This window comes from Ursus maritimus, unplaced genomic scaffold (assembly GCF_017311325.1).
Source record: "Ursus maritimus isolate PB19 unplaced genomic scaffold, ASM1731132v1 scaffold_16, whole genome shotgun sequence".
NCBI classification, from domain to species: domain Eukaryota; kingdom Metazoa; phylum Chordata; class Mammalia; order Carnivora; family Ursidae; genus Ursus; species Ursus maritimus.
Window position 1 is genome coordinate 33,793,003 of NW_024424008.1, and position 25,258 is coordinate 33,818,260.

General features: G+C 35.9%; 1 protein-coding gene across 2 annotated transcripts in view; it reads right to left on the bottom strand.

Annotated features, from left to right (window-relative positions):
- LOC103660690 (N-acetylated-alpha-linked acidic dipeptidase 2) overlaps nucleotides 1-24,953 on the bottom strand; it is a 109,363-nt gene extending 84,410 nt beyond the window's left edge. The window contains exons 1-8 of one of the 2 annotated variants that reach the window (XM_008688343.2): nucleotides 24,708-24,950; nucleotides 23,878-23,989; nucleotides 14,415-14,601; nucleotides 12,773-12,874; nucleotides 10,059-10,184; nucleotides 8,183-8,369; nucleotides 4,433-4,526; nucleotides 3,303-3,401 (exon numbers count right to left, since the gene is read on the bottom strand). In XM_008688343.2, coding sequence (XP_008686565.1) covers nucleotides 3,303-3,401; nucleotides 4,433-4,526; nucleotides 8,183-8,369; nucleotides 10,059-10,184; nucleotides 12,773-12,874; nucleotides 14,415-14,601; nucleotides 23,878-23,989; nucleotides 24,708-24,789 — 989 coding nt within the window. In that variant the 5' untranslated portion in view covers nucleotides 24,790-24,950. Of the gene's footprint in view, nucleotides 1-3,302; nucleotides 3,402-4,432; nucleotides 4,527-8,182; nucleotides 8,370-10,058; nucleotides 10,185-12,772; nucleotides 12,875-14,414; nucleotides 14,602-23,877; nucleotides 23,990-24,707 lie in introns of both variants that reach the window. The other variant, XM_040631008.1, reaches the window with a different exon arrangement.
- Nucleotides 24,954-25,258: the final 305 nt, after the last annotated feature.

The following is a 25,258-nucleotide window of genomic DNA, read 5'->3' on the forward strand; positions in this document are numbered from 1 at the left end:
GTCAGTGACTTTCTTCAAGATTGTGAAAGCAGAATGTTGTTACATTGTTAAATAGCTGGCTGAGCGGCACCAACAAGAAACATGGGAAATTTGGGAAGGAAATGGGAATTTGGGAAGCACCTGCTAGAATGTACCAGACAACTACATAACGAAACTTTTCTAGCCCATCACTGTTGATTCTCATTTGGGCCAGCCTTTTAAAAATATCCATTCATGAAATATAATTAACCAAATTATAATTCAAGGGAAAATACAGTCAGGCTCAAATAGTCAAAAAAAAAAAAAAAAGCCTTTCACATTCTATGAATCCAAAATGACATGGGAAAATGCTGAGTCTCCCTTTCACAAGGAAACAAAATGAATCTTTATCTGTTGGGGGGTGGATGGAGAGGACTCCCAGCAGTTTCTAATGTGTGGTTTATGAATGCAAGAACTAAGAGGTTGTCAAAACTGTACATTGCTAAGTGCAGATTCTGATTTTTCCCCTCTATGAGTATATTGTGCTTCTGAATACATATTTAAATCATGTGCAACATTCAACAGAAGCGCCTTTGGGGAAAAACTAATTAATGGGTATTTTTTTACATTTTAAGACATTAAGGATTTATTTTGCTACTGAGAGATAAAAATTAATAACAATAAAGCAGAAACATTTTTAGCATGTGTTTCTAAAAATATGAGCCTAAGATCTATTGGTAAGAAACCCTGAATCACTGATATTATGTCATTAAATGAAGAAAATAAGAATGTTAACAAACAAGGAATGAGGAAAAAAAATCTATTTTAATCAAAACCTGAAAATAAACATAGATTACCTGTTCAGATCCTCAGAGGAGCCCACCCACATATTTAATACTTGCATCTTCCTAGTTTTTAGAATCATTGACTCCAGAAGTTTTGAAAAGAGGATCTATTTGTTCGTTCTATTACCACTTCAAACGCATGTTCCAAATAACATGAACTCTATAATGTAAGCTCCACAGGGGAAGGAATATTGTCTGTTTTGTTCACTGCTGGATCCCCAGTTTGCAGAATAGTGCCTGGGTTATAGTAAATGCTCAATAAATATTTGTGAAATGAATGAACACACTCTTATAAGGAAAAAGTGAGAAAGGCCTTAGCTCATCCATGACTTACCTCTGCCTATCGCTGCCTTTGACTAGAATATTTCACAACTCTGTAGACATCAAAGTTAACTTGTAGAAATACCACATCTGCTGAAATATACAATCTGTCTCGTGAATGTTCAATTGATTCAAGGTAGAAGAAACAAGATTTCTGCTATTAAGTAAGTACTTCCATTTCAGCATTCGTGATGCACTGATTTTTTCTGGTATCATCACTGAATTCTCCTCTGAACCAATTTTAATTCCTTTGTGGTTCCCTTATTAATTAGTGAATTAAATGAAATTTTTGACACGTTCGTTTTATATTTGTACGAGAAACATGGTTTAACTTAAAAAAAAAATCACCCTTTATCATTTTTGGAAGTCCCACTGAGATGTATAATGGATTCACCTCATAGAACCAGGTATGGGTAGCTTAAACCCAGACGTGTCTTCTTTTGTCTCTGAGATAAAAGAGAAGTAGTGACAGAATTTTCACTCTGTTGATTCTGTATCTCTTTTTAATTATTAAGTGTTTAATTTTAACACCAGTATAGTTAACATACAGTGTTGTAGTAGTTTTAGGTGTACAATATAGTGATTCAACAATTCTATACACTACTCAGTGTTCATTACGATAAATATACTCTTAATCTCCCCATCACCTATTTCACTCACTCTCCTCCCACCTTCCCTCTGGTAGCCATCAGTTTGTTCTCTATAGTTCAAGAGTCTGTTTCTTGGTTTGTCTCTCTTTCTGTGGACTTCTAACTTTATACTATCTCTCCTACTGATTTTGTGTTTTGTATTTCTAGTTTGCTTATGGCAGGTAAATTATTCCTTATTGGTGGCAGCAATGACTAGGAATTTGGTTTTATGTCTTGCCACTTGGTAATCTCTGCAAATGGATTAATTATAAAGAGCTCTTTTGGGTGAGAAATGACAGAATCTGGACAGCTCATCTGGGTAAAAATGACAGAATCTCCATAAATGGGTTAATAGATTATCAAAAGCTCTTTTTAGTGAGAAAGAACAAGAGATTTTTATTTGTGTATTTGTCCATTTTCAGCTCAAGTCAATTAAGAATTTTGTGCCCATGGTGAAGGAGAACAACTTTTTGATATCTAGACAAAGGGATTTGTACGTTTCTGAATTTACTCTTGAACTGAAATTGTAGAATGGAAGCTATATGTTTTCTCTGTTCTCTGTGTCATTATGTTTTCTTTCTAAATCAGAAAGGCCTTTATCTTTCATTGTGTATGTTAAGTTTTCCTGCTGCTGTAGATAATAAACTTATATTCAAGTAACTCTGTTCTGAGTTACAGAGATACATAAGCACTCAAAGTATTCCTAAAATTCCTTTAAAATAAAAACATTGAATTTCTAATACTTTAAACGTGCTGAAAAAACATTCTTACAGAAACTAAAAAACCACTAAGAATCCAAGTTTGCACTGTTAATGTAAAGCGTTAGCAAATAAGACTGAGCTACTAATTTTGGTTTAATCAAAAGAGCTATATATTCTGATTGAACAGTGTTCAATTTCCCTTTCTCCCTCAGACAAATCAAACTACTTAAAGTTCTAAATCATGCCATGGCTCTTTCACAATTCTATGCAAGTTGATCTCTCCAGTTAGTATTTCCTGCCTGCTTTGATCCAGTGGAAAACTTAATCTTTCTGTAATACTAAGCTCATAGAACAAATATTCTGAGATCCCTCCTCTACAACAGCGCTAATGCTAATGCACTGAGCCTTACGATAGCTACGTGCTGGCCGGCTTTAACTCACTTAACCCACCTGCCCAGTAAGTGATCAATAAATGTGAGCTCCTTTCTCTCTTCTCTTGTACTCCTTCCCTTAAGGTAACGTTCAAAATGCTATACATTTGAAATACTGGGTTATCTGAAACATTGTTTTAACACTTTGGGTAAAGAAGAAAGTTAAAATGTTAAACCTAAACTCAAATGTAGTCATGTTTAAGACTTTATAAAACACATGTTGTGATCTCTCTACTGGAAGAAGAATTCAGTACATCATCCTATAAGTACTTCTTAAGTGATATAAAATGATCAATTCTTCACCATGAAAAATGAGGGAAGAAAACAAGCAAAATATACCTGGCAGAACAGTTATCTTGATATTTTCCCATTAAACATATAAAACTTTTCCAGTCTACTAAAATAATATAAAATTACCTGAAGGAATCATGCCCTGCAAAGCCAGGCCCAATGTTATACTCCACATTAAGACTTCCCTTCCAGCTGTCGTCTGGCGGAGCGGTACCTCCCATGTGACTGTTGAGAGAAAATGAAAATGACAGAAAAAGGCTGAGCATCACAATTTCTTAGAAGAAATCATAATATCTGATAATGAGATATTTCATTCATACATTTAACAAATATTTAATGAGCCAAGTACTGTTAATATTCCCTTTCTTAATGGAACTTACATTTTAGCAAGAGAGCCAAAATTGAAATATATGAAGTACTTAGTATGTTTGTGGTAAGAGAGCTTAGGGGAAAAAAAATAGGGAGAGAAAATGTGAAACATCAGCCTCCTTACTTTTCACTTTACTTATGTAGGGAATCATCAGACCTAAGAAACAGTAAAAATAGGAAATTCATGACTGATTACCTAGTAGGCACTCATAAAGCAATTATTAAGTTGTATTGGTACAGACATCTAAAAAAATAAAAGCTGGAGATTTGTGAAAGAACATCAGTAATAGAATGCAAGAAGAGCAAACATTAATTAAATGTTTACTATATTCTAGATACTTTACACACTTAAATTGATCTCATCTCCTCCTCATAATAACCCTATCAGGGAGAAACAATTACTATCGTCATTTCACAGATGAGGAAACTGAATCAGAGAAAGATTAAATAACTGGTCCAAGTTCACATGTCTAATAAGTGGTGGGCACTGTAAGATTTTTAAAATACAGGTCAAGTTTAAACATCAAATGCATATCAAAGAAAATTTAACTATTCGACAAATCTCCAATCAGCACTTTTATCTTGGACACAGTTTTGCACTTCAGACTTTCATTTGTAGCAGACTAATGGTTTCTTGCCATTTCTTGGTGTACTCTGTTATTCCTACTTCAGGAAATATTTTGATAAAAGACTTATTTTTAAACTAATTTTCCTACTTTGTTTCCTTAATTTTTAAAAAATTTTATTGACATATAAGTGACATATAACACTGGTTTCAAGTATACAAACAGACTTTTAACATAATTAGATTACATTGGTTTTAGATAAGAAAGTGGACACATTAGTGTAAAATATCTTAAATCTCATATCCAAATAGAAAATCATACCGTAGTAATATTTCTGCATCATTATACCCAATAGGATGTACTGGAATCTTGGGAATTCCCACTCCTTCTTTGACATCAAGTCTAAAGGTGTACTCTGTAGAAATTAATTGCATAAAATGAAAACAACTGAAAAATCTGAGCAAGGGGTATAAACAAATTTCTTTTATTACTATCTCAGATTTACTACATTTGAAATTATATCAAAATTTAAAATTCTCCAAAGCCAATGATTGTTTTACCTAATATGACCGATCTATCTATCTATCTATCTATCTATCTATCTATCTATCTAAGATTTTATTTATTTATTTGACAGAGAGATAGCGAGAGAGGGAACACAAGCAGGAGGAGTGGGAGAGGGAGAATCACACTCCTCACTGAGCAAGGAGCCTGATGTGGGACTCGATCCCAGGACCCTGGGATCATGACCTGAGCTGAAGGCAGACACTTAACGACTGAGCCACCCAGGCACCCCTAATATGGCTTATTTAATTCAACAGTAAGAAATTAAATCAAATTTTAATGTAAAATCAACTATGGGGATTATAAATTTCCAAATTTGTTTTGACATTTCATGTAATTCTCTTGAATTTTACAAGAATATTTTATTTCCTCAAAGATATCTTGACTCTTTCTTAGGGAAGCTTCAGTTAACTAGTTGCCTGGAAAATGCGTCCCGAATTCTGAAACTAGGTATAACTGAAAAAAAAATTAAAGGGAATTTATGAGATCTTGGGAATCATAAAGATCCAAAACAATACTCTCTTTAAAGGAAGACTGAAAAGTACTGTCAGACTTACAATCTCATTAGGACTTTGGCTTTCAGCCAAAATAGTTGTATAGCACTGAAACACCTATCTTAGAAACAAAGGAAGATTTAGGGGCGCCTGGGTAGCGCAGTCGTTAAGCGTCTGCCTTCGGCTCGGGCGTGATCCCGGCGTTCCGGGATCGAGTCCCACATCCGGCTCCTCGGCTGGGAGCCTGCTTCTTCCTCTCCCACTCCCCCTGCCTGTGTTCCCTCTCTCGCTGGCTGTCTCTCTGTCACATAAATAAATAAATAAAAAATCTTAAAAAAAAAAAAAAACAAAGGAAGATTTCAATCAAATGACATCAGATTCTACCTCAAGAAAATAGAAAAGGAGAGCAAATGAGGCAAAAATAAGCAGGGAAAGAACATAATAAAGATCAGAGCAGAAATATAAGAAATAGGAGACAGAAAAATGGTAGCAATTATGAATCAAATCCAAAGCTGGTTCTTTGAGAAGATCAATAAAACTGATAAATCTCTAGCAAGACAGTTCAGGAAAAAAAAGAAAGAGAGAGATAAATTGCCACGATCAGGAATAAAGAACAGAATATCACTTTAGTACCTGCACGTGCATATGTGCGTACACACACACACACACACACACACACAGACTGAGAATATTATGAACAACTCTATTAAATGTAACTTAGACGAAATGGACAAAATCAGTGGAAGACATAAACTACCAAAGCTCACTGGATAATAAACGGACAACCTAAATAGCCACACACCTACTTTAAAAATTAAATTTGTAGTTAAAAACATGCCTACAAACTAAACTTCAGGCTCAGATTTGCTAGGCAATTCTACCAAATGTTTACAGGCAAAAATCACTCATTCTATATAAACTCTTACAAAACAACTAAGATGAAATATTTCCCGACTTAGCACATAAAGCCAACATTACTCTGACACCAAAACGAAACTAAAATAGTACAAGAAAATAAATCTGTAGGCCAATATCCCTCATGACTAAAGACAGATATGCTTAACAAAATTTTTAAGTTCAATGATATACCAACAACATAGAAAAGGATCATGCACTGTGACCAAGCAGAGTGTATCCTAGGATGGGAGGGTTGGTTTAACATTCAAAAATCTATTAGTATAATTTAACAGAAGTAATATAACAACTTAGTATCATCTCAAGACTCAGTGAAAGCATTTGACAAAATTCATTACACATTCCTAGGTAAATATGCAAAAATAAAGCTCTTAGCCCATCAGAAGTAAACTCCCCCAACCTGACAAAAGGAATCTGAAATAAAGCCTACAGCTGGATCATACTTAACAGAGGAAGACTGGATTTTTTTTCTTCTTGAGGCAGGAACAAGGTAAGGACATCTTCTCTAACACCTTTTTCCAGCAATGTACAAGAGATACTAGCCAGTATACTAAGGCAAACACATTTTAAAAAGTAAAAGGCATTCAGATTAGAAAAAAAGAAACAGAACCATATTTGCAGAAAACATGATCGTCTATGTAAAAACTGATGGTAGCTATAGAAACCTACTACCTACTAGAACTATTTAGTAAGTTTAACAAGTTTCCAGGATTCAAGACTGATGTATTTCTTCTACAAATACAAAGTATTTCTACTTACTAGCATTGAACATATGGAAATTGAAATTTAAAATGTATTATTAAAAAGCATACAACTAGGAAACTCATATGGGTAAATAAGATGTGCACAATCCATACAATGAAACTGCAAACATGTGGAAATAAATTAAAGAATACCTAAGTAAATGGAGAGTTGCACCATGGGCATGGATTAAAATATTCATTATTTTTTAAGATGTCGATTCTCCCCAAATTGACTTCTAGATTTAATTCAATCTCAGTCAAATTCCCAGGACACTTGTCAGTGGAAATTAATAAGCTGGATCTAAAATTCACATGGAAAGGACCTAGAATAGCCCCAAAAACTGATAAAAAAAAAAGTAACTTGGAGGATTTACTTATATATTACAATGTAAAATTAAAAAGACTGACCAAACTAAAGGTAGCAAGGATTTGGCAACTGGAACACTGATGCACTGTTGCTGGAATGTAAAATGGTACAACCACTTTGGAAACCAATTTGAAAATTTCTCCAAAAGTTAAATATGTGTCTACCATATTATCCAGTCATTCGATTTCTATATATTTATCCAGGAGAAATAAAAGCATATGTACATACAAAGATTTGTATACAACTGTTCAAAGCAGCTTTATGTATAAGAGTGCCCAAACGAAAACCAATCCGAACATCCATCAACAAGTAAATGAATAAACAAACTGTAGTGTATCCATTCAATGAAATACTACTTAGCATAAAAAGGAATGAAGTATTGACACAGACATCAATGTGGATGGATCTCAAAACAATTATGCTGACAGAAAGCAGATCAGTGGTCTGGCAGGGACTAGGGACTGGCAGGAATTGGGTAGGAAGGGCTGGAGAGGAAAGCATTACAAAGAGATGAGTGAAAACTTTTTGAGTAATGGATATGCTCATTATCTTAATTGTGGAGGCTGTTACACAGACGTTTAACATGTAAAATGTGAAAAGTTTTGACAACACCCAAAAACTCATTGGTACTTAGAAAAAAAATACAAATGTATGATATCTAGAGAAGGATAAAATCACTAAGCAATTCAGAAAACCGAAGTTCTAGTTTGGTAAAAGCAGTATTACTTTGGGTATGGGGATCTGTTTCTGCACCTCTGCTAAAAGCAGAAATTCAACTGACCCTTCCCTCTCCATGTCCACACCTCATGTAAATTTGAAACAAAAGTAATACATGGGAAATGCTTTTTAATTCCTAGCAATACCAATCCAAAAAATTGTAATTGCATATAGTTTTAAAATTATTCTGTAGATGTTTGCTTTTACGTCTTCTTTAAGGGCAAGTAGGATTTTGCAAAAATGGGTGAACCATGGCAGGCCCATCCATTACCTTTAGCTGGATAGCCTGGAGTGAGCGGGTCCCCAGCACCATTCAAATTTAACACATTCCCTCTCTGTGCTGCAGTTCCAGGAAGGTTCCATCCTTTAGGATATGGCTGTACCGCAGGGGCAAAATAATCCGCTGGATCTGAATACAAGATGATTCCTATGGCTCCTGCTAACATGGCATTTTTAACCTGCAGGGGCAATGGGCAATCCATAATGTAGACGTGGCAGATGATTAATTAATCTAAGAGAAGATCAATTTAATAACGTAGGGGACTTGAGACCCTGCTTTTTATCATGCTGCTACACAGTCAGTTCTTTATGCCTTGAATACAATTTCTCTCCTGGGGGAGCTAACGACTCTCATTTATTCTATACAACTCCAAACAAGCTATTGTCTCTTCTGTGAAACATTCCTGTTGTCACTAAAACTGCAAAATTAATGTCTCCCTTCTTTCTAGCTCTTCTATTTTGTACATATTTCTGTTATAGGATGGGTCAAAGTATTTTAAAATATCCCTAAAATATCTTTCACCCTTGCTAGACTGAGGGTGTTTTGATAAAAGGGACCATGTCTTGTTCAATTTTAACTATCCACCCTCCAGCGTCTGGCACATCATATAAATATTTGTGGGACTAAACTAATTTAAAGTTCTATACAGAGTATGTGAAAAATTGCCCACTGTGTTTTATAAACATTTTCTAACAATTTGAACTAACCACAAATAGGAAAACCTTTCCTGTAAGGTTCTGAATTCATTACCAGAAATTTGGTAGCAGAAGATAGATAACCAACAGTCTTGATTAACTAAAACACATTGCAATATTCAGAAAGCATTCTTATAATATGAATGGGAGTACAATCTGTCACAACTTTTTTTTAAAGGGCAATTTGATGATGCCTTCCAAAATTCTGAAAGAATATACATGTTGACTCAGCCATTAAATTTCTAGGAATCCATACTACAAAAATCTTCACATAAATGTTCAAGTGCATATGGACAAAGATTTTCACAATGGAATTATTTTTAATAGTAATAAATTCAAGCCAAGCATCTGTCAACATAGGAATGGTTAAACTGCTTATCACTTCTACAAAGTATCATGCACACATCCAAAATAACAAGGTATTTACTTAATAAGCAGCTATATAGAATTAACTAAGTACCAGGCACTATCGTAAGTGCTTTCAAACATCAAGTCATTTAATCTTCGTTAAGGATTCTAGGAGATTAGTGCTATTATTAACATTCCCACTTTATGTATGAGGAAACACTGGCAGAGAAAGATTAAATAACTTGCTCACAGTAAAAGATCTAGAGAACAGGGAGCCTAGACTAGACCAGAATCTATGTTGTATGGATCTAGAGTCCTATACTCTTAACTACACATTATACAACTCTCAGTGTTTTGACGTGGAGGAATACCTATGTATTATTGGTGAGTGAGAAAATAAAGGTATATATAGTATATGATGCCATCTTTGTAAAAAATGTATGATATACATAAATTAGTATATAGAAAAAGGTATTTATATTCATATGTCACAGAATTAGGTCTAAGAAAAGCTGTGAAGATTGATCATGTCTGGGCAAATAAAACGGGTAATGTAGGGGAGCTTTCAGTTTTCAGTTTATATAAAATTTCCCTCAAAAAATTTTAAAAAGCAAATTTTGTTTCTGTAATAAAAGTAACTTCCCTTTATAGATATGTGAGGTAACATAAAAACAGGATTTCCTGTGCAACCATGCAAATAGGAAGACTTTTTAAATATATATATATATATATGGGGGTAATTCTGGAAAACAGAACACAAGTTGGTCATTTACATTTAGAAGATATACACTATCCTCCTCTCTCTAGAAAAGACAATACAATACTTTATTTCCTCTGAAGATTTTTCCGTATCTTGCAATAACAATCTTTCCACTGCAGTTGATGTTCATCTCTCTTTCCAGTTTGAAAAAATCTTCCGTACGAGCGTAGTTCACATATATAAGATCCCCCTGTAAAGAAAAGAGAAAATTTAAAAACATACAGAATACTGCTACCATTAAAGAGAAAACCCAAGAATAAGTACGCTCCACAATACCACATCATCAAAAGTTATCTTTCCTGGACTGGCCTTAAAAAACAGACATGTGCTAATTCTGTATAAGTTTTTAAAAAATATTTCGATACTTTGAAAGACTGAAAAAATCTCAATACAGAACATTTAAAACAGTGTGTTCTGTTTTGAAGAGATTACCAGCATATACTGAGCCAAAGGAAAGAGTCATTTCAAAAATCCCTACTATGTTTTAAACAATCCCATTTATAACTGTTCCAAAAATAATAAAAATACCTGGGAATAAATTTAACCAAGGAGTTGAAAGACCTGTACCCTGAAAAATATAAATACTGATAAAAGAAACTGAAGAATAAATAATATTTATTATTAATAAATATTCCAAATAAATGGAAAGATACTCCATGCTCACAGATTGGAATACCATTTAATATCATTAAAATGTCCATACTACCCAAAGCAATCTACAGATTCCACACAATCCCTATCAAAATGCCAACAGCCTTTGTCACAGGACTACAAAAAATAATACTCAAATTTATATGGAACCACAGAAGACTTCCAATAGTCAAAGCAAGCATGAGAAAGAAAAGCTGGAGGTATCATAACCCCAAATTTCAAGTTAGACTACAAAGCTGTAGTAATCAAAACAGCCTAGTACCAGCATGACAACAGACACAAGATCAATAGACCTGAATAAAGTCCAGAAGTAAACCCACACTTATACAATCAATTAATCTATGACAAAGGAGGCAAGAATATACAGTGAGGAAAAGACAGTCTCGTCAATAAATGGTACTAGGAACACCAGACAGCTATATGCAAAAGAATGAAATCAAGATACTTTCTTACACCATCCACAAAAATAAACTAAACATGGATTAAAGCCCTAAATATGAGACCTGAAACCATAAAACCCCTAGAAGTAAACACAGGGGAGTAATTTCTTTGACATCAGCCTTAACAACATTTTTCTAGCTATGTCTCCCTGGGCAAGGGAAACAAAAGCAAAAATAAACTACTGGACTACAGCAAAATAAAAAGCTTTTGCACAGCAAAGAAAATCATAAACCTAACTGAAGAGCGGAAAGATAGTTGCAAATGACATATCCAGTAAGGAGTTAATATCCAAACTATATAACCTTATACAACCCAATACCAAAAAATAAATACATACATACATAATCTGATTAAAATGGGCAAAAGACCTACATAGACAGTTTTCCAAAGAACATATACAGATGGGCAACAGATACATGAAAGCATTCTCAACATTACCGATCATCAAGGAAATGCAAATCAAAACCACAATGAGATATCACCTCACATGGGTCAGAAGGGCTAGTATCAAAAAGACAAGAAATAACAGGTGTTGGCAAGGATGCAGGGAAAAAAGAAATCCCTGTGCACTGTTGGTGGGAATGCAAATTGGTGCAACCACTGTGGAAAACAGTATGAAAGTTCCTCAAAAAATTAAAAATAGAAATACCTTATGATCCAGAATTCTACTACTGGGTACTTACCCACAGAAAGCAAAAACACTAATTCAAAGAAATACAGGCACCCTTATGTTTACTGCATCATTATTCACCCAAGTGTCCACTGATGGATGAATGGATAAGAAAAAAGCGGTGTGTGTGTGTGTGTGTGTGTGTGTGTGTGTGTGTGTATACACACTCAACCATAAGAAAGAATGAGATCTTGCCATTTGCAACAACATGGACAGACCTAGAGAGTATTATGCTAAGTAAGAGAAGTAAGTCAGAGAAAGACAAATACCATACGATTTTACTTACATGCAGAATCTAAACAAAAACGAACGAACAAACCAACAGACTTTAAAATACAGAGAACAAATGGAGGAGAGGGGAGATAAGTGGGGGGTAGGTGAAACAAAGGAGATTTTTACAAGAAAAAAGAAATCCCAACCATGTTTCATTTTCTTTTTTTTTTTTTTAAGATTTTATTTATTTATTTGACAGAGAGAAACAGACAGCAAGAGAGGGAACACAAGCAGGGGGAGTGGGAGAGGAAGAAGCAGGCTACCAGTGGAGCAGGGAGCCCGATGCGGGGCTCCATCCCAGGACCCTGGTGGATCACGCCCTAAGCCGAAAGCAGACGCTTACTGACTGAGCCACCCAGGCACCCCCAACCATGTTTAATTTTCAAGCAGAGTATTAATTTAAGAACTTCTGTGGTATGATCTATAAATCTATAACAAAACTACACTATGAACAGAGGAAAAGAGCTTGGAAAAACATCTACTGTCATTCCTGAATTAAATATGTGTTCAGCAACTCCTTTGTTACCTCAGAGAGGCATCTGCTTCACCAGGCTATGATTTTTATGTATTTCTGTTTTTTTCTTTTTCTTAAATTAATTTTAGAAAGGGTGTTCATAGCACTGAATCCCAAAGTATGGATCAGCATGTATGATTTACCTAATCTCCTTGGTTTTCATTCTCTACAGAGGCTTTAAATAACAAAGGAAGGTTTAAAGAGTTGAGTGAAAAAAGTCTTATTTTACCTCCGGTGTGCCTTGGGCAGAGAAAGCATTATATGGTGGAACAATATTTGTAACATTCTCATATCCATCTGGTGGTGGCTCAAGGTAGGAGGTATTGAAAATCTAGCAAGAATTGAAATAACATGAAGTTGGAGAGAAATATTCCCGATTGTTATTAAAGACTAATGCCCCCAAGTATACACTTAAGATTAAACATTCTGAAACTAGGTTCAGTAACTGATCAGGTAAATTCCACTGGCAATAATGAGGAAGAGCTTTATCGTTACTACCGCCTTCCAAATAGTAGCAACTTCTAAAATGCACGCAACCTCAGATGACTAGAAGTTCCCATATAAAAACAGGGCTTTGAAGGTGGCACCCCCATTGATTCTCCTCCTCCTTTTTCCAATGATTCCTTTTCAACTTTCTTTGTTGGACCCCTTTTCTTTCAAATGTACTTAAATGTTTCCTGTGTTTTATCCCCAGTCTACTATCTGCCTCATTTATACTTCCTTCCTGTCAGATTTCATGGACTCCCAAAATTTTATCCATAGCCCATATGCTTATAAGGACCACCTTTCCAGACGTGTGATCGTGTGATGGTTATTTCAGCTTGGATGTCCAAACTCAACGAGTCCAACTTTGCATTTCTCATCCCTCACCCCAGCCCTGCTTTCTGTTCATCATTCCTTTCTATTACTAGTAGCATCACTAGCCAGCCACCCATACCAGACACTAGGAGTCATCCTGAACCCTACTTCACCTCCTTACTCCAGTCAATCACTAATCAATTCCCACTAATATTGCTTCCTAACTACTTCTTAGATCATCCCTCTTCCTCATTCCTACTACCATCCTGATTCAGGGCTTCATCATCTTTCACCTGGACTATTCTCATAAGACTCCAACTTGAATTCCTTGCCTAGTTAAGGTCTAACCTGCAGATGGCCCTATCTATCTAAAAAAATGCCTCTCTAGCCACACCCTTCCATTGCTCAGGACTTGTCAATGGTTTCCATTGACCGAAGTTGAATTCCCTAAGTCCCTTAGGACAATGTATAAGCTGTTCTATGACCTGTCCCCAAAACATATATATACTGGTTTATCTCTTACTGTGGTCCACTTTGCACATTTTTGAAATACAGGAAAATTTTAAGCTCCCCAATAATACTAAGCTAGTTCTGGGTCTCCAAACCTTTGCCAGTATTTTCTCTTCTGCCTGGATTCTTTTACTTTGCTTTTTCATGTAGTTAACTCCTTAGGATCTTTCATGACTCACATTATCAGAAAGGTTTTCTTTCAGGAAACCTTCTCTAAGTCCCAGGCTGGGCTAAGTGAACCTGTTCTGTGTAAAGAACCCAAAACATAGTCTTCATAACACTCACCGTATTGATTTAAAATAACATGTTCCACATCTGCCTTACCTTACTTAAAGCAAAAAGAATCCTGTTCCTAGGCTTCATTCTGGCTTTAAGACTTGGCACTGTGCCTAACACAGTAGACACTGAAATAATTAGTTTCTAACTTATCAACTTTTCTAAAAAAAAAAAAATGAGTCCCACTGCACTATTAACCAATTTCCATTTTTACTTGACCCTACATCCCAATTCGCATAAACAACTGGGGTTAAAAGATACAAAAAGTACCAACAATTCCACATCACCTCAATTCCATGTTCATCCATGATTGATATATAGTTGGCATTTGTCTCATTAGGGTAGGATAGGAGAACATCATAATGAACCAACTTGGCTGAATCCAGTCCAAATTTCTTCCACTGGGTTTGGATTTTTTTGGCAAGAAGTAAATTTTGTTCTGTTCCTGCCAGATGAGGGAGCTTTGTAAAAGAGCTACAATGAAAATAAAATACAAGTGGGGGTTAAAGACTAAATTCAGACAGTATGCCTAAGGACTATTCTAGATGCATCACTCATCCTTTAAGTATTATCATTTCTACACCAACGATAAAACAAACAAACAAACAAACCAACAGCTAGTGATACCAATTTCTAGGTAGGCCAATTTAAAAATTGTGTGTAACTACAATATTCACATTATGCTCCCCCAGGAAAGAACATATGCCATGGTAAACACATGCAATCAGCAGGTAAGAGAAGATACCTTGGAAGAATGTCAGGCCTCTATACCAATGGTGCTCCTTCTTGCTGATCAACAGTAAGGGGGGATACTTTGGGTGGTGGTGGGGCAGTTCATAATGTTTGCAGAGACCAGTTGGACAGTCTCATGTATACTTCCACTGCTGTCTTGTTATGTTTATTCAGTTGTTTATTGATCTCATTGAAGTTCAAAGTCCGTGCATTTTTATTTTTATATTGCCTACTGCTTAGTTCCTGCCTGTTATCCAGAAATTATACAACAGGTTTGTTGAATTGAATTTGGGCAATGTTCTCTTGGTTCTGAGTATAAATGGTTGTAGCATTTAAGTGACCTCACAAAAGTAGTTTTTATATTCATTTTACATGAGGGTAAATAATTTTTAAAATATTTTCTCACCTTTCCGCACCCCACCACCTCCTCAGGTGTAAATTGGTTTTTTTAGCCAACCATGCCACAATCAAAACAAGACAGGCAGCAAAGGAAAAGTGGCATTTACTGAAAACTTACTATATGCCAGGCATGTGACCAGGCACTTTCACCTGGGTTACCTCATTGAGTCTTCACAACCTTTCTCCCCTTGTCCTCATTTTGCAAATAAGGAAACTGAAAGAATAGTTAAATAATATGTTCCTCATTTCAGTCATTAAATGCTGGGACTAAAATATGAAAGTCATAGTTGGCTGACCTTGAGAAATAGTGATAATCTGAAATCATTCACCTGATTTATTCAATTGCCTGAACTCCTTGTTGACTCCCTATACTGTGCGTTTTTATAAAGTTCACATTCAAACGTGGCATATTGGGCCTTTTTTCATCTGACCCACCCTTCCATCTTTCCATTTCCATTTCCTACTACTCTCCACATAAAATTCTCCACCCTGTGGCATTTGGTGAATTCCTTTTCCTCCTGCAGTGAACTACCTATAGCCTTTGCACAAGGTCTTCTCTGAGACATAAATACTGTCCCATCTACCTGAGTCTCCCTGTCACCACCTCTTTATTCTCTTTTCTCACCTGCAAGCTACTCATCATCCATGGGGCCTCCTCCAGCAACTTCTGTGAAGCTTTCTCTTTCTGTATCATTAAATGAAATCTATAGATTATGTATATTTAATATCTTAGAATATTTGCTTTAAAAAAGTATTAACATAATGGAAGTTATTTTGTATGCATTAGAAAAAAGTGGGGCTTGAGATATTTAATTTCTACTTCATGTAATTATTGTTCTATTTTCTACAGTGAACAGATAACATTCTTATAATTAAGGAAAAAAATGTATTTCCTTAAATTAAGATAGAGGATTAACCATGAGCTTTTGTCATCCATCTTTTAAAGAACCCACTGAGGGACACCTGGGTGGCTCAATCCAGTAAGCATTCAGTTCCTGATTTGGGCTCAGGTCATGATCTCAGGGCTGTGAGACTGAGCCCCATATCAGGTTCCATGCTGGTCACTGAGCCTGCTTAGGATTCTCTCTCTCTCTCTCTCTTCCTGTGCCCCTCGTCCCACCCAATGTACTCACATGTGCGTGTACGTGCTCTCTCTTTAAAAAAATAAAGAACCCACTGAAATGGAATACAGAAGTGAAAGAAAAAAAAAAAAAAGAGGAGCAGTGTGTAACATCCTTTAGTTCATTTCTAAAGTTCTCCTTCCGGTCCCAAGGTGGGTATAGTTCCAGGCATCATATATTCCCACTGTAATGCTTAGGAGAAACAAGTACAAACAAGAACATCTGTTTCCTCTTCGGTATTTCTTTTAACAGAGGAAAACTTACACTAGAAGATCACAGCTAAACTTTCCTCTCATTTCATTGGACATAATAGAGTATATACCTCTTTTGAAATGAATCATTGCCAGAGGGAAGAGTTATAATGAATGGATTATGAACCAATCAAGAAATTCCTAGGCTGGAAGGAATGTAACTCTTACTGAATACATGAAGGAGGACAAACACTCAACAACTGAGGCAATGCCAACAAGAAAGTGGCTGGGAAGAAATCAAATTCTTCCCACTCCATTAGAACCATTAACCCAATCTGGAACTCTTCTCCCTCCTAGGCTCTTTCACTGATCATAAACCTTCTCTATCTATGATCAACAATTCTTTAATCCTCAGCCACTTCTCTGAATGCTTGCTTGACTTCCTTGCCTTAACAGGTTTCCTTAGAGGACCCTGCTCACCTGCCAGTGGTTTTATTTCCCATGCCTCCACATATCTCAGGGCTAGAAGATCTGCTAGGGTTCTTACTCTCCCTTGGTTCTTTCCAGTATTTTTCCCTTTTCTTTTTTCAAAAAGAATGACTGCTTTAAAGCTCATACCAAAAGTCACCACCTACTACACCTTCTGGGTGCTGTCAAAACTGTGGTCACTCCTCATTCATTAAAGTCTTGAGTTCCTAATTCAATGTATTTCATTCTACTTCTATTCTTGTCATTCTTGGTGTGCAATTTTTAAAAATATTTTATTTATTTGACAGAGAGAGCACACAACAGAGCACAAGCAGGGGGAGTTGCAGGCAGAGTGAGAGAGAGAAGCAGGCTCCCTACTGAGCAGGGAGCCCAATGTGGGGTTCGATCACAGGACCTGGGGGGTCATGACCTGAGCCGAAGGCAGACACTTAACCCATTGGGCCACCCAGGTGCCCCGTGTGCAATTTCTGTATTGCACTCCAAAAATACAATCATCATATAAACTATTTATACATAACTTAACACCTTATGCTATATTACACATTAAAGGAAAATAGAGATAAACAAATTTTAATGGTCAAAAACATTATTAAGTTTTGCTTCTGATACCTAATTTTCCAGGTGACTTCTTTGGGACACTTTATGATACGCTGCAGACAGAGTTCAATAGTGTTAACATTATACCTGGTCTTTAACTTACACAATTTAAAATATAAGCATTTTGTCTTAACCTGATAAGATATTCTGCCATTTTACTGTATTATAGGAAAAATAAAGACTGAGTCTCTCTTTAAATAACATGCATCTTAACTGCCTGATTATTTTCCTTTATCTCGAAACAAGCGCCTCGAAACAGACATTTTGTATTTGCTTCCTAATATCTAAAGTGCCTCAGTCATTAATCAGCTCAATTTCACAAGAACAACATAGCTGTTTTCATACCTCATTACTATAGTTTGCTCTAGTTCATCCATGGAAATTAAGATGGAACTTCATGACCTCATTAAATCACAGGATAGATGGGGAGGGAGCACACCATACTGTATGCCCTTTGTTTATTTGATTCTAGGGTTTACATGGAGTCTCAGAAGGGGTAAAGAAAATTTTAAGGAATAATGAATAAAACCTTCCTAAACTAGTGAAAGACATAAGTTTACAAAGTCAAGAATCTCAGAGAGCCATAAACAGAATAAATTTGAGGAAAACTATACCTAGACACATAGTAAAACTGCTCAAAATTAAAGATAAGATGACATGTTCTGTAACTTAAAGGACTGTAAACTTCTCATCAGATGCCAATACTAGACAGAAGACAATGAAAAAACACAAACAAATTCATCTTAGCAGTCTATATCCAGGAAAAGCATGCTTCAAGAATTATGATAAAGTAGGATTTTACAGATAAACTAAGAGTGTTTGTCATGACCAGACCCCACATTACAGGAAATGCTTAAGAAAGTTATTCAGACTAAATAGAAATACCATGGCATATCCCACATTTTCAGAAACAAATGAAGATCATTGGAAATAAGATATAAAACACTATTTTAACTCTTAATTAGCTTTCAATACATATGTGTTCAAAGAAAAATTGTTTCGTGAGGTTTATATTGCATTAAATAAATGATATTTTGACAGCTCTAATATAAAGGATGATAGAGGAGAGGGTAATGGCAATATAGAAATATGAACTTTTTACAACTTAACATACAATACAGAAAATAAGAATTGAGTGAAGAGTTGTAAGTTAGACGTATGGTGCAATCACTAGCACCATCTGCTAAAAAAACAAAAAAACAAAAAACAAAAAAACAATGGAAGGACGTATAGCCAAAAGATAAACTGAAATAAAATTTTAAATAAAATTTTACCCAAAAAGGGGCAGAAAATGAGAAGGAATGAACAAAAATGAACAGAGTAAACAGAAAATAGTAAATTAGTAGACCTAAGTTTAAACATATCAATGGTTACTTTATTTGTTAATGGACTAAATATTCAAATCAAAGGCACAGATTGCCAGAAAGAATACAATAGCAAATTGCTATTATCCACCACCTACAGTGGATACACTTTAAGATCACCAAAATGTACTGAGTACCAAGTGGCAATTAAATGCTCTCTATTGAAGGTACATTTTAATTCTAAAGAAAATGACAGATTAAAAGTAGATGGAAGAAGACATACCATGTAAATGTTCAGTGTAAGGAGGCTGATGTGGCAATATTTATACCAAATAAAATAGACTTAAAGATAGCAATTATCAAAGACAAAGAAGGACATTTCATAAAGATAAAAGGGTAGTTGTGTCTTAAAGACATAACAACATTAAGGTGTAGATGCCTAATCAATGGTCTTCATAATATATAAAGCAAAACCTTGCATATTTAATGGGAAAAATATACATTTTCACATTCCTGAAGATTGTGACTCCCTTCTTGATATAAGTTTATCCCCAGTGTCCAAAATCAGCAAAGGAATCACTAGATTCTTAACCAGATAAAGGAAAGAAAGTCATGATCATAGAAACTGATGCAGAAAAATGACCTCTTGACAATATCACTATCCATCCATGATTTAAAAGCAAAACAAAACAAAAACTCCTAGCAATCTTGAAATAGAGGGGAGTTTCCTTAACTTGATCAGGAGCATCCACAACGAATCTATACTTTTTTTTTTTTTTTTTGAGAGAGAGAGAATGCAAGTGAGGAGAGGGGCAAAGGGAGGGAGTGAAGGATGGAGGGAGAGAGAATCCGAAGCAGACTCCCTGCCTAGCACAGAGCCTGACGTGGGGCTCAATCCCAGGACCCTGAGATCATGACCTGAGCTGAAATCAAGAGTCAGATGCTCAACCGACTGAGCCACCCAGGTGTCCCTACAACAAATGTATAGACAGTATCATACTTAACTATGAAATTCTGAATGCTTACCCCCTAAGGTTAGAAACAACAATAAAAAAAAGATGTTCACTCTCACTCTTATTCAACATACTACTGGAATTTCAGTCAGCACAATAAAGACGAAACAAACAAAAACCAAACAATAAAATCCAAGTGTAAAACACATAAAGTTTGGAAAGGTAGAAATAAAAGTGTCCCTATTTGAAGATGGCATGATTGTCTACACAGAAAACCCCAATGAATCTACAAAAAACTCCTAAAGACATGAGTTTAGACAGGCCACAGGATGCATACAAAAATCAACAGTATTTCCGTATAGTAACAACAAACATGTGGAAACTGAAATTAAACACAGTACGACTTATAATTGCTCCAAAGAAAATGAAACACTTGGATATAAATCAAATAGTACATATCCAGGATCTGCATCCTGAAAATTACAAAATGTTATAAAAGCAAACAAAGAAGGCCTAAATAATTGAAGAGACTATGTTTATGGATTAGAAGACTGGACATAGGAAAACTGTCAAGTACCCCAAATTGTTTTAAAAGATTAGTGCAATTACTATCACAATCCCAGCAAGGTTTTTGTAGACATTAAGTATGTTTATTCTGTATTTTATATGAAAAGGAAAAGGGTATGGAATAGCTAAAACAATTGCTTAGAAAAATAAGATGGGAGGAATAATTCTACACATTGCTGAGGCTTACGATATAGCATCAATAATCAAGACCATGTGGTACCGGCAGAGAGCAGACACAGAGATTAATACAGCAGAACAGAGAACCCAGCAACAGACTCACACACATATAGCCCAACTGACTTTTGACAAATGTGTAAAGCAATTAAATGAAAGACTAGCCTTTCAACAAACGGTGCTGGAGCAACTGGACATCCAGAGGCCAAAGAATGCACCCCGGCCAAACGTTTTATCTTACGCAAAAATTAAATGAATCACAAAATTAATGTAAAATGTAAGGTATAAAATTTCAGAGCAGAGAGGAGAGGGGAAAAGAGATCTAGTCTAAGAGTTCTTAGGTATGAACCCAAATGCACGATCCATAAAAGGAAAAAGCAATAAAATTGGACCTCATTAAAATGTAAAGCTTCTAACCTACAAACAACTCTGTTAAGACATGAAGAGACAAATAGCAGAGAGGGAAAAATACTTGACTACCACAAAGCCGACAAAAGACTTATCTACAAAATATAAAGTTCTCTCAAAGCTCAACAGCAAAAAAAACAAACGAAACTATCCAAATAGAAAATAGGTCAAAGACATGAACAGACATTTCACTGAAGAGACAAATTGTATATATATATATATTTATATATATATATACACAAATGATGTATGTATAATAAGCACATAAAAAGATGTTCAATATCATTAACCAATAGGGGACTGCAGTTTAAAACCACAATGAGGTATCACCATGCACCTGTCAGAATGGGTAAAATTAAAAACAATGATAATGTCAATGGAAAACAAAATCATACAGCTGTACTAGAAAGCAGTTAGGCAAAGTCTTCTCAAACTAAAAATGTATTTACCATACAACTTAGCAATTTTTACCCTTGGGCATTTATGTCAGAGAAATGGGAACCTTGATCGTGTAAAATCTGTATGCAAATGTAAATAGCAACCTTAATCATAATATCCAAAAACTGATCGTAAATGCCCCTCCATGGGTAAAAGTTAAACTATACTACCTCCCTATGACAAATGAAAAAAGAGACTGAGAGACTCCGTATTTGAAAGATGTCACTTCTCTTCCAAATTCATCTGTAGAGTTGATGCAACTTTAATAAAAGTTCCAGCAGGTTTTTTGTAGGAATTCAGAAGATGATTCTAAAATTAACTTGGAAATGCAAATGGCGTAAAGTAGTCAAAGCAATTTTTAAGAAAAAAAATGTATAGGATTAACTCTACCTGATTTTCAGACTTCTTACTAAGCTACACTAACTATCCGCGTGTAGTGTTAGGTCTGCAGATCAATAAAAGAAAATGTAAAAATCCAAAACCAGGCCACACATATATGGTCAAGTAATTTTGGACAAAGACGCCAGGGCAATTCAATGTGGAAATAAGTATTTTTTCAACAAATGTTGCAGGAATAATTGAATATTTGGATTTAAAAAATCATCAACTCTAACATTATAACATACACAAAAATTAACTTGAAGTGGACCATTGATCTAAATATACAAGCGACAGTTACAAAACTTCTAGAAGAAAACCTAGAAGAAAATCTTCATATTTCTAATAGGCAAAGTTAGATGGAACACAGAATATGAAACAGAAAACCAAAAACTGGTCAACAGGACTTTACCAAAATTAAAAATTTCTGCCTTTCAAAAACTCCACTAACAAAAAAAGGCCAGCCATAGAACAGAAGCAAATATTCACAAGACACGTCTGGCAAAGGAACTGTACCCAGAATACATAAGGAACTCCTACCACTCAGTAAGAAAACAAAACAATTTAAAATAGGAAAATAGGTTAACAGAGGCTTTATGAAAGAAAATACGCAAATGTCCAATACACATAGGAGATGATGCTTAACATCACTTGTTATAAGGAAGATGCAAATTGAAACCACAATAAGATAGCACTACACACAATACCCATTGGCATGATGAAAATTACAGCAACAGTCAAAACTGTTGACCACAATGTACAACAGCAGGTGCACTCACGCATAATGGGTAGGAATGTAAACACGTTACCACTTTTGAAATCTGTTGGACATCTTCTTAAAAAGTTAAACATATGCTTATCATCCAATAGAGCCATTCCAAGGGAAATGAAAATATATGTTCACACAAAAACTTGTAAACACATGTTCATAGCAGCTTTGTTCATAATAAACAAAAACTAGAAACAACCCAAGCATCCAACAGCTGCACATTACAAGATATCCATACAATGGAATACTACGCAGAAATAAAAAGCAATAAACTGATATGTGCAACAACCTGGGTGAATTCCAAAATTACTAAGCTGATTGAAAGAAGACAGACACAAGAGTGCATACTGTGTGATTCCGTTTATATAACATTCTCGAAAATGCAAAGGAACTCATAGTGACATAAACCTGAGTGGTCACTGCACAGGGCTAAAGGTGAAGATAGGAAATAAAACTGCAAAGGGCAGGACATAAAATTTCTGCATCTTGACTGAGGAAGTGGTTTATTGAGTTTATTATACATCCGTCAATACTGTCAAATCTTAGGCTTTATATGATGCAGTTCACTGTATGTAAATTATACTTCAATAAAGCTGGTTGGGTTTTTTGTTGTTTTTGTTTATTTTAATGACACTCCTTTGAGAGAGTCTGAATATAGAACATATATCATGGTGACTGCCTCCAAGGAGTTCATTATCATTTCCCTGAATGTCATGCCTTTTCACACTTAGAGGCTGGTGGATTTGCACTGATCCTTTCGCTCTTATTTTGTCTAGTTTGTATTACTTATAGTTGCAATGTGGGACAAAAGTTTAATTTGTGGCAGACAGTCTGAAACTTTAATCTCCCCTCCTTTAAATCTGAGTTTACAACCATCTAAGTCTTCCTGACAGAATGTGACCTTCAAATAAAATTGCTGATTAAACCCAGGCATAAGGAAGAAATAACATTCAGCTGCAGTCTGAAGTTACATGAAGTTGAAACATCTCTTAATAAAGCAACCAGATACTTTTTCTGTCGATTAAGTTAGAGAAGAAAGAGCCATTCCTGCAACATTCAAATACATTTTACCCTGAGTGGTTTAAAGGGACATTTTAAATTACCATAAATTAACGTGAGATCATGTAATTTCACACAAAGATTACCCACATGAATATAACCAGTTGTAATATACTTCTCACTCTGCAATATTTCCAACATTTTTAAGACCAAACATCAAAACAATCTTACCGAAGGAATGATTTAATATTTTCAGCTTTCATCTCAGATACGAGTTTCCACCGTATACTTTGATGATAGGGCGGTGAAGGGGTCGTTTCTTTCAAAGGTTTAATAAACCAGCCTAGGGGGAGAGAATACATGCATCTATACTGACCATATACGTATATAATTGCTTTTGACTTTTACAAAAATTAGAAGCCAAAAAAAAAAAAATAGTCCTTACTTCAGAAATAGCTCAAGGTGAGCTTTACAAAAATGTTCATATTAAATGCAGAAATCCTTCAAATTCTGCTATGCAGTGTAATTTTGAGTTGGTTAAAACTAGTTTTACGAGATTTTTTTTTTTTTCATTTTCCTACATGTTACCCATCAAGGCACGGGCCTCTATCTTTCTTGTTCTCCTTGGGGTGATCTAGTTCGTAGCACAGCGCCTGACACACAAGGCACATTCCACAAATATTTGTTTAGTAAATGATGAAGGAAGGGCAGTTTTTTGCGATGCTGTCCACATTACAGTTGCTAGTTCTGACTCATTAATAGTGCTTTTAAATGAAACCACCTTTTTCATCCCCGTGGAGAGTGACAGCTCTGACCTAACAGCGCTTGACAAGTATCCTGAGCTCACTGAAACTTTAATAAATTTGAATTTCAGTCACACTTCATTAAGAAGGTCAAAATGCATTCCATTCGGCTGCCAGTCGGGCTGAAATCCGCTGCGTTGGCCACACGCGGGGAGCTCGGGGAGCCCAGCTGCACAGCCTCCAGGCTTCCTCTCGCTCCTCCCCAGGCTGCAGGGACAAGCACCAGCCCTGCACTGGGGAGAAGCGGTTCATACTTACCCACCATAAATCCTGCCAGGAAAGATGCCAGCGCTGCAGCCAAGTACATCCAAAGGTAGAGACGGCCCCGGGATGTCGCCATGGCTCCCTGGGGACAGAGTTTGGGGCTCCGGAAAGAGCCAGCCTCTAGCCTGCAGACCAAGAGAGCAGAGAGAGCACGCCAGGGGAGGCGGTGTCTGCCCACCCACAGGATTTCAGCAAAGCCTGGCTGCCGGCCCCCACCCTCCAAACCCGCAGCAAACAACTCCTGCCCTGTCTGGTCCTCAGGGGGCCTTAAGGGGAAAGAGGAAGTCAGGCAGGGGGAGGAGACAGAGCCTTCCTGTTGACCGGCAACTTCCATTCTGCAGTAACCAGGACGGTCTGCTGTAGGGAATGGCGAGGGGGTGGCTAAGGAAAAATGGCCCTAATGGTTTCCTAAAGAACTCAACTGTTACCCTTAAAAATAAAACTATGTTGTTTTACAAAAAAATGGTTCAAAATAACAGAAAATTCCAAACATGCACGCTACAGCAAAACCACAGGCGAGGGTGAGAACAAAGAGCAGGGTTGGT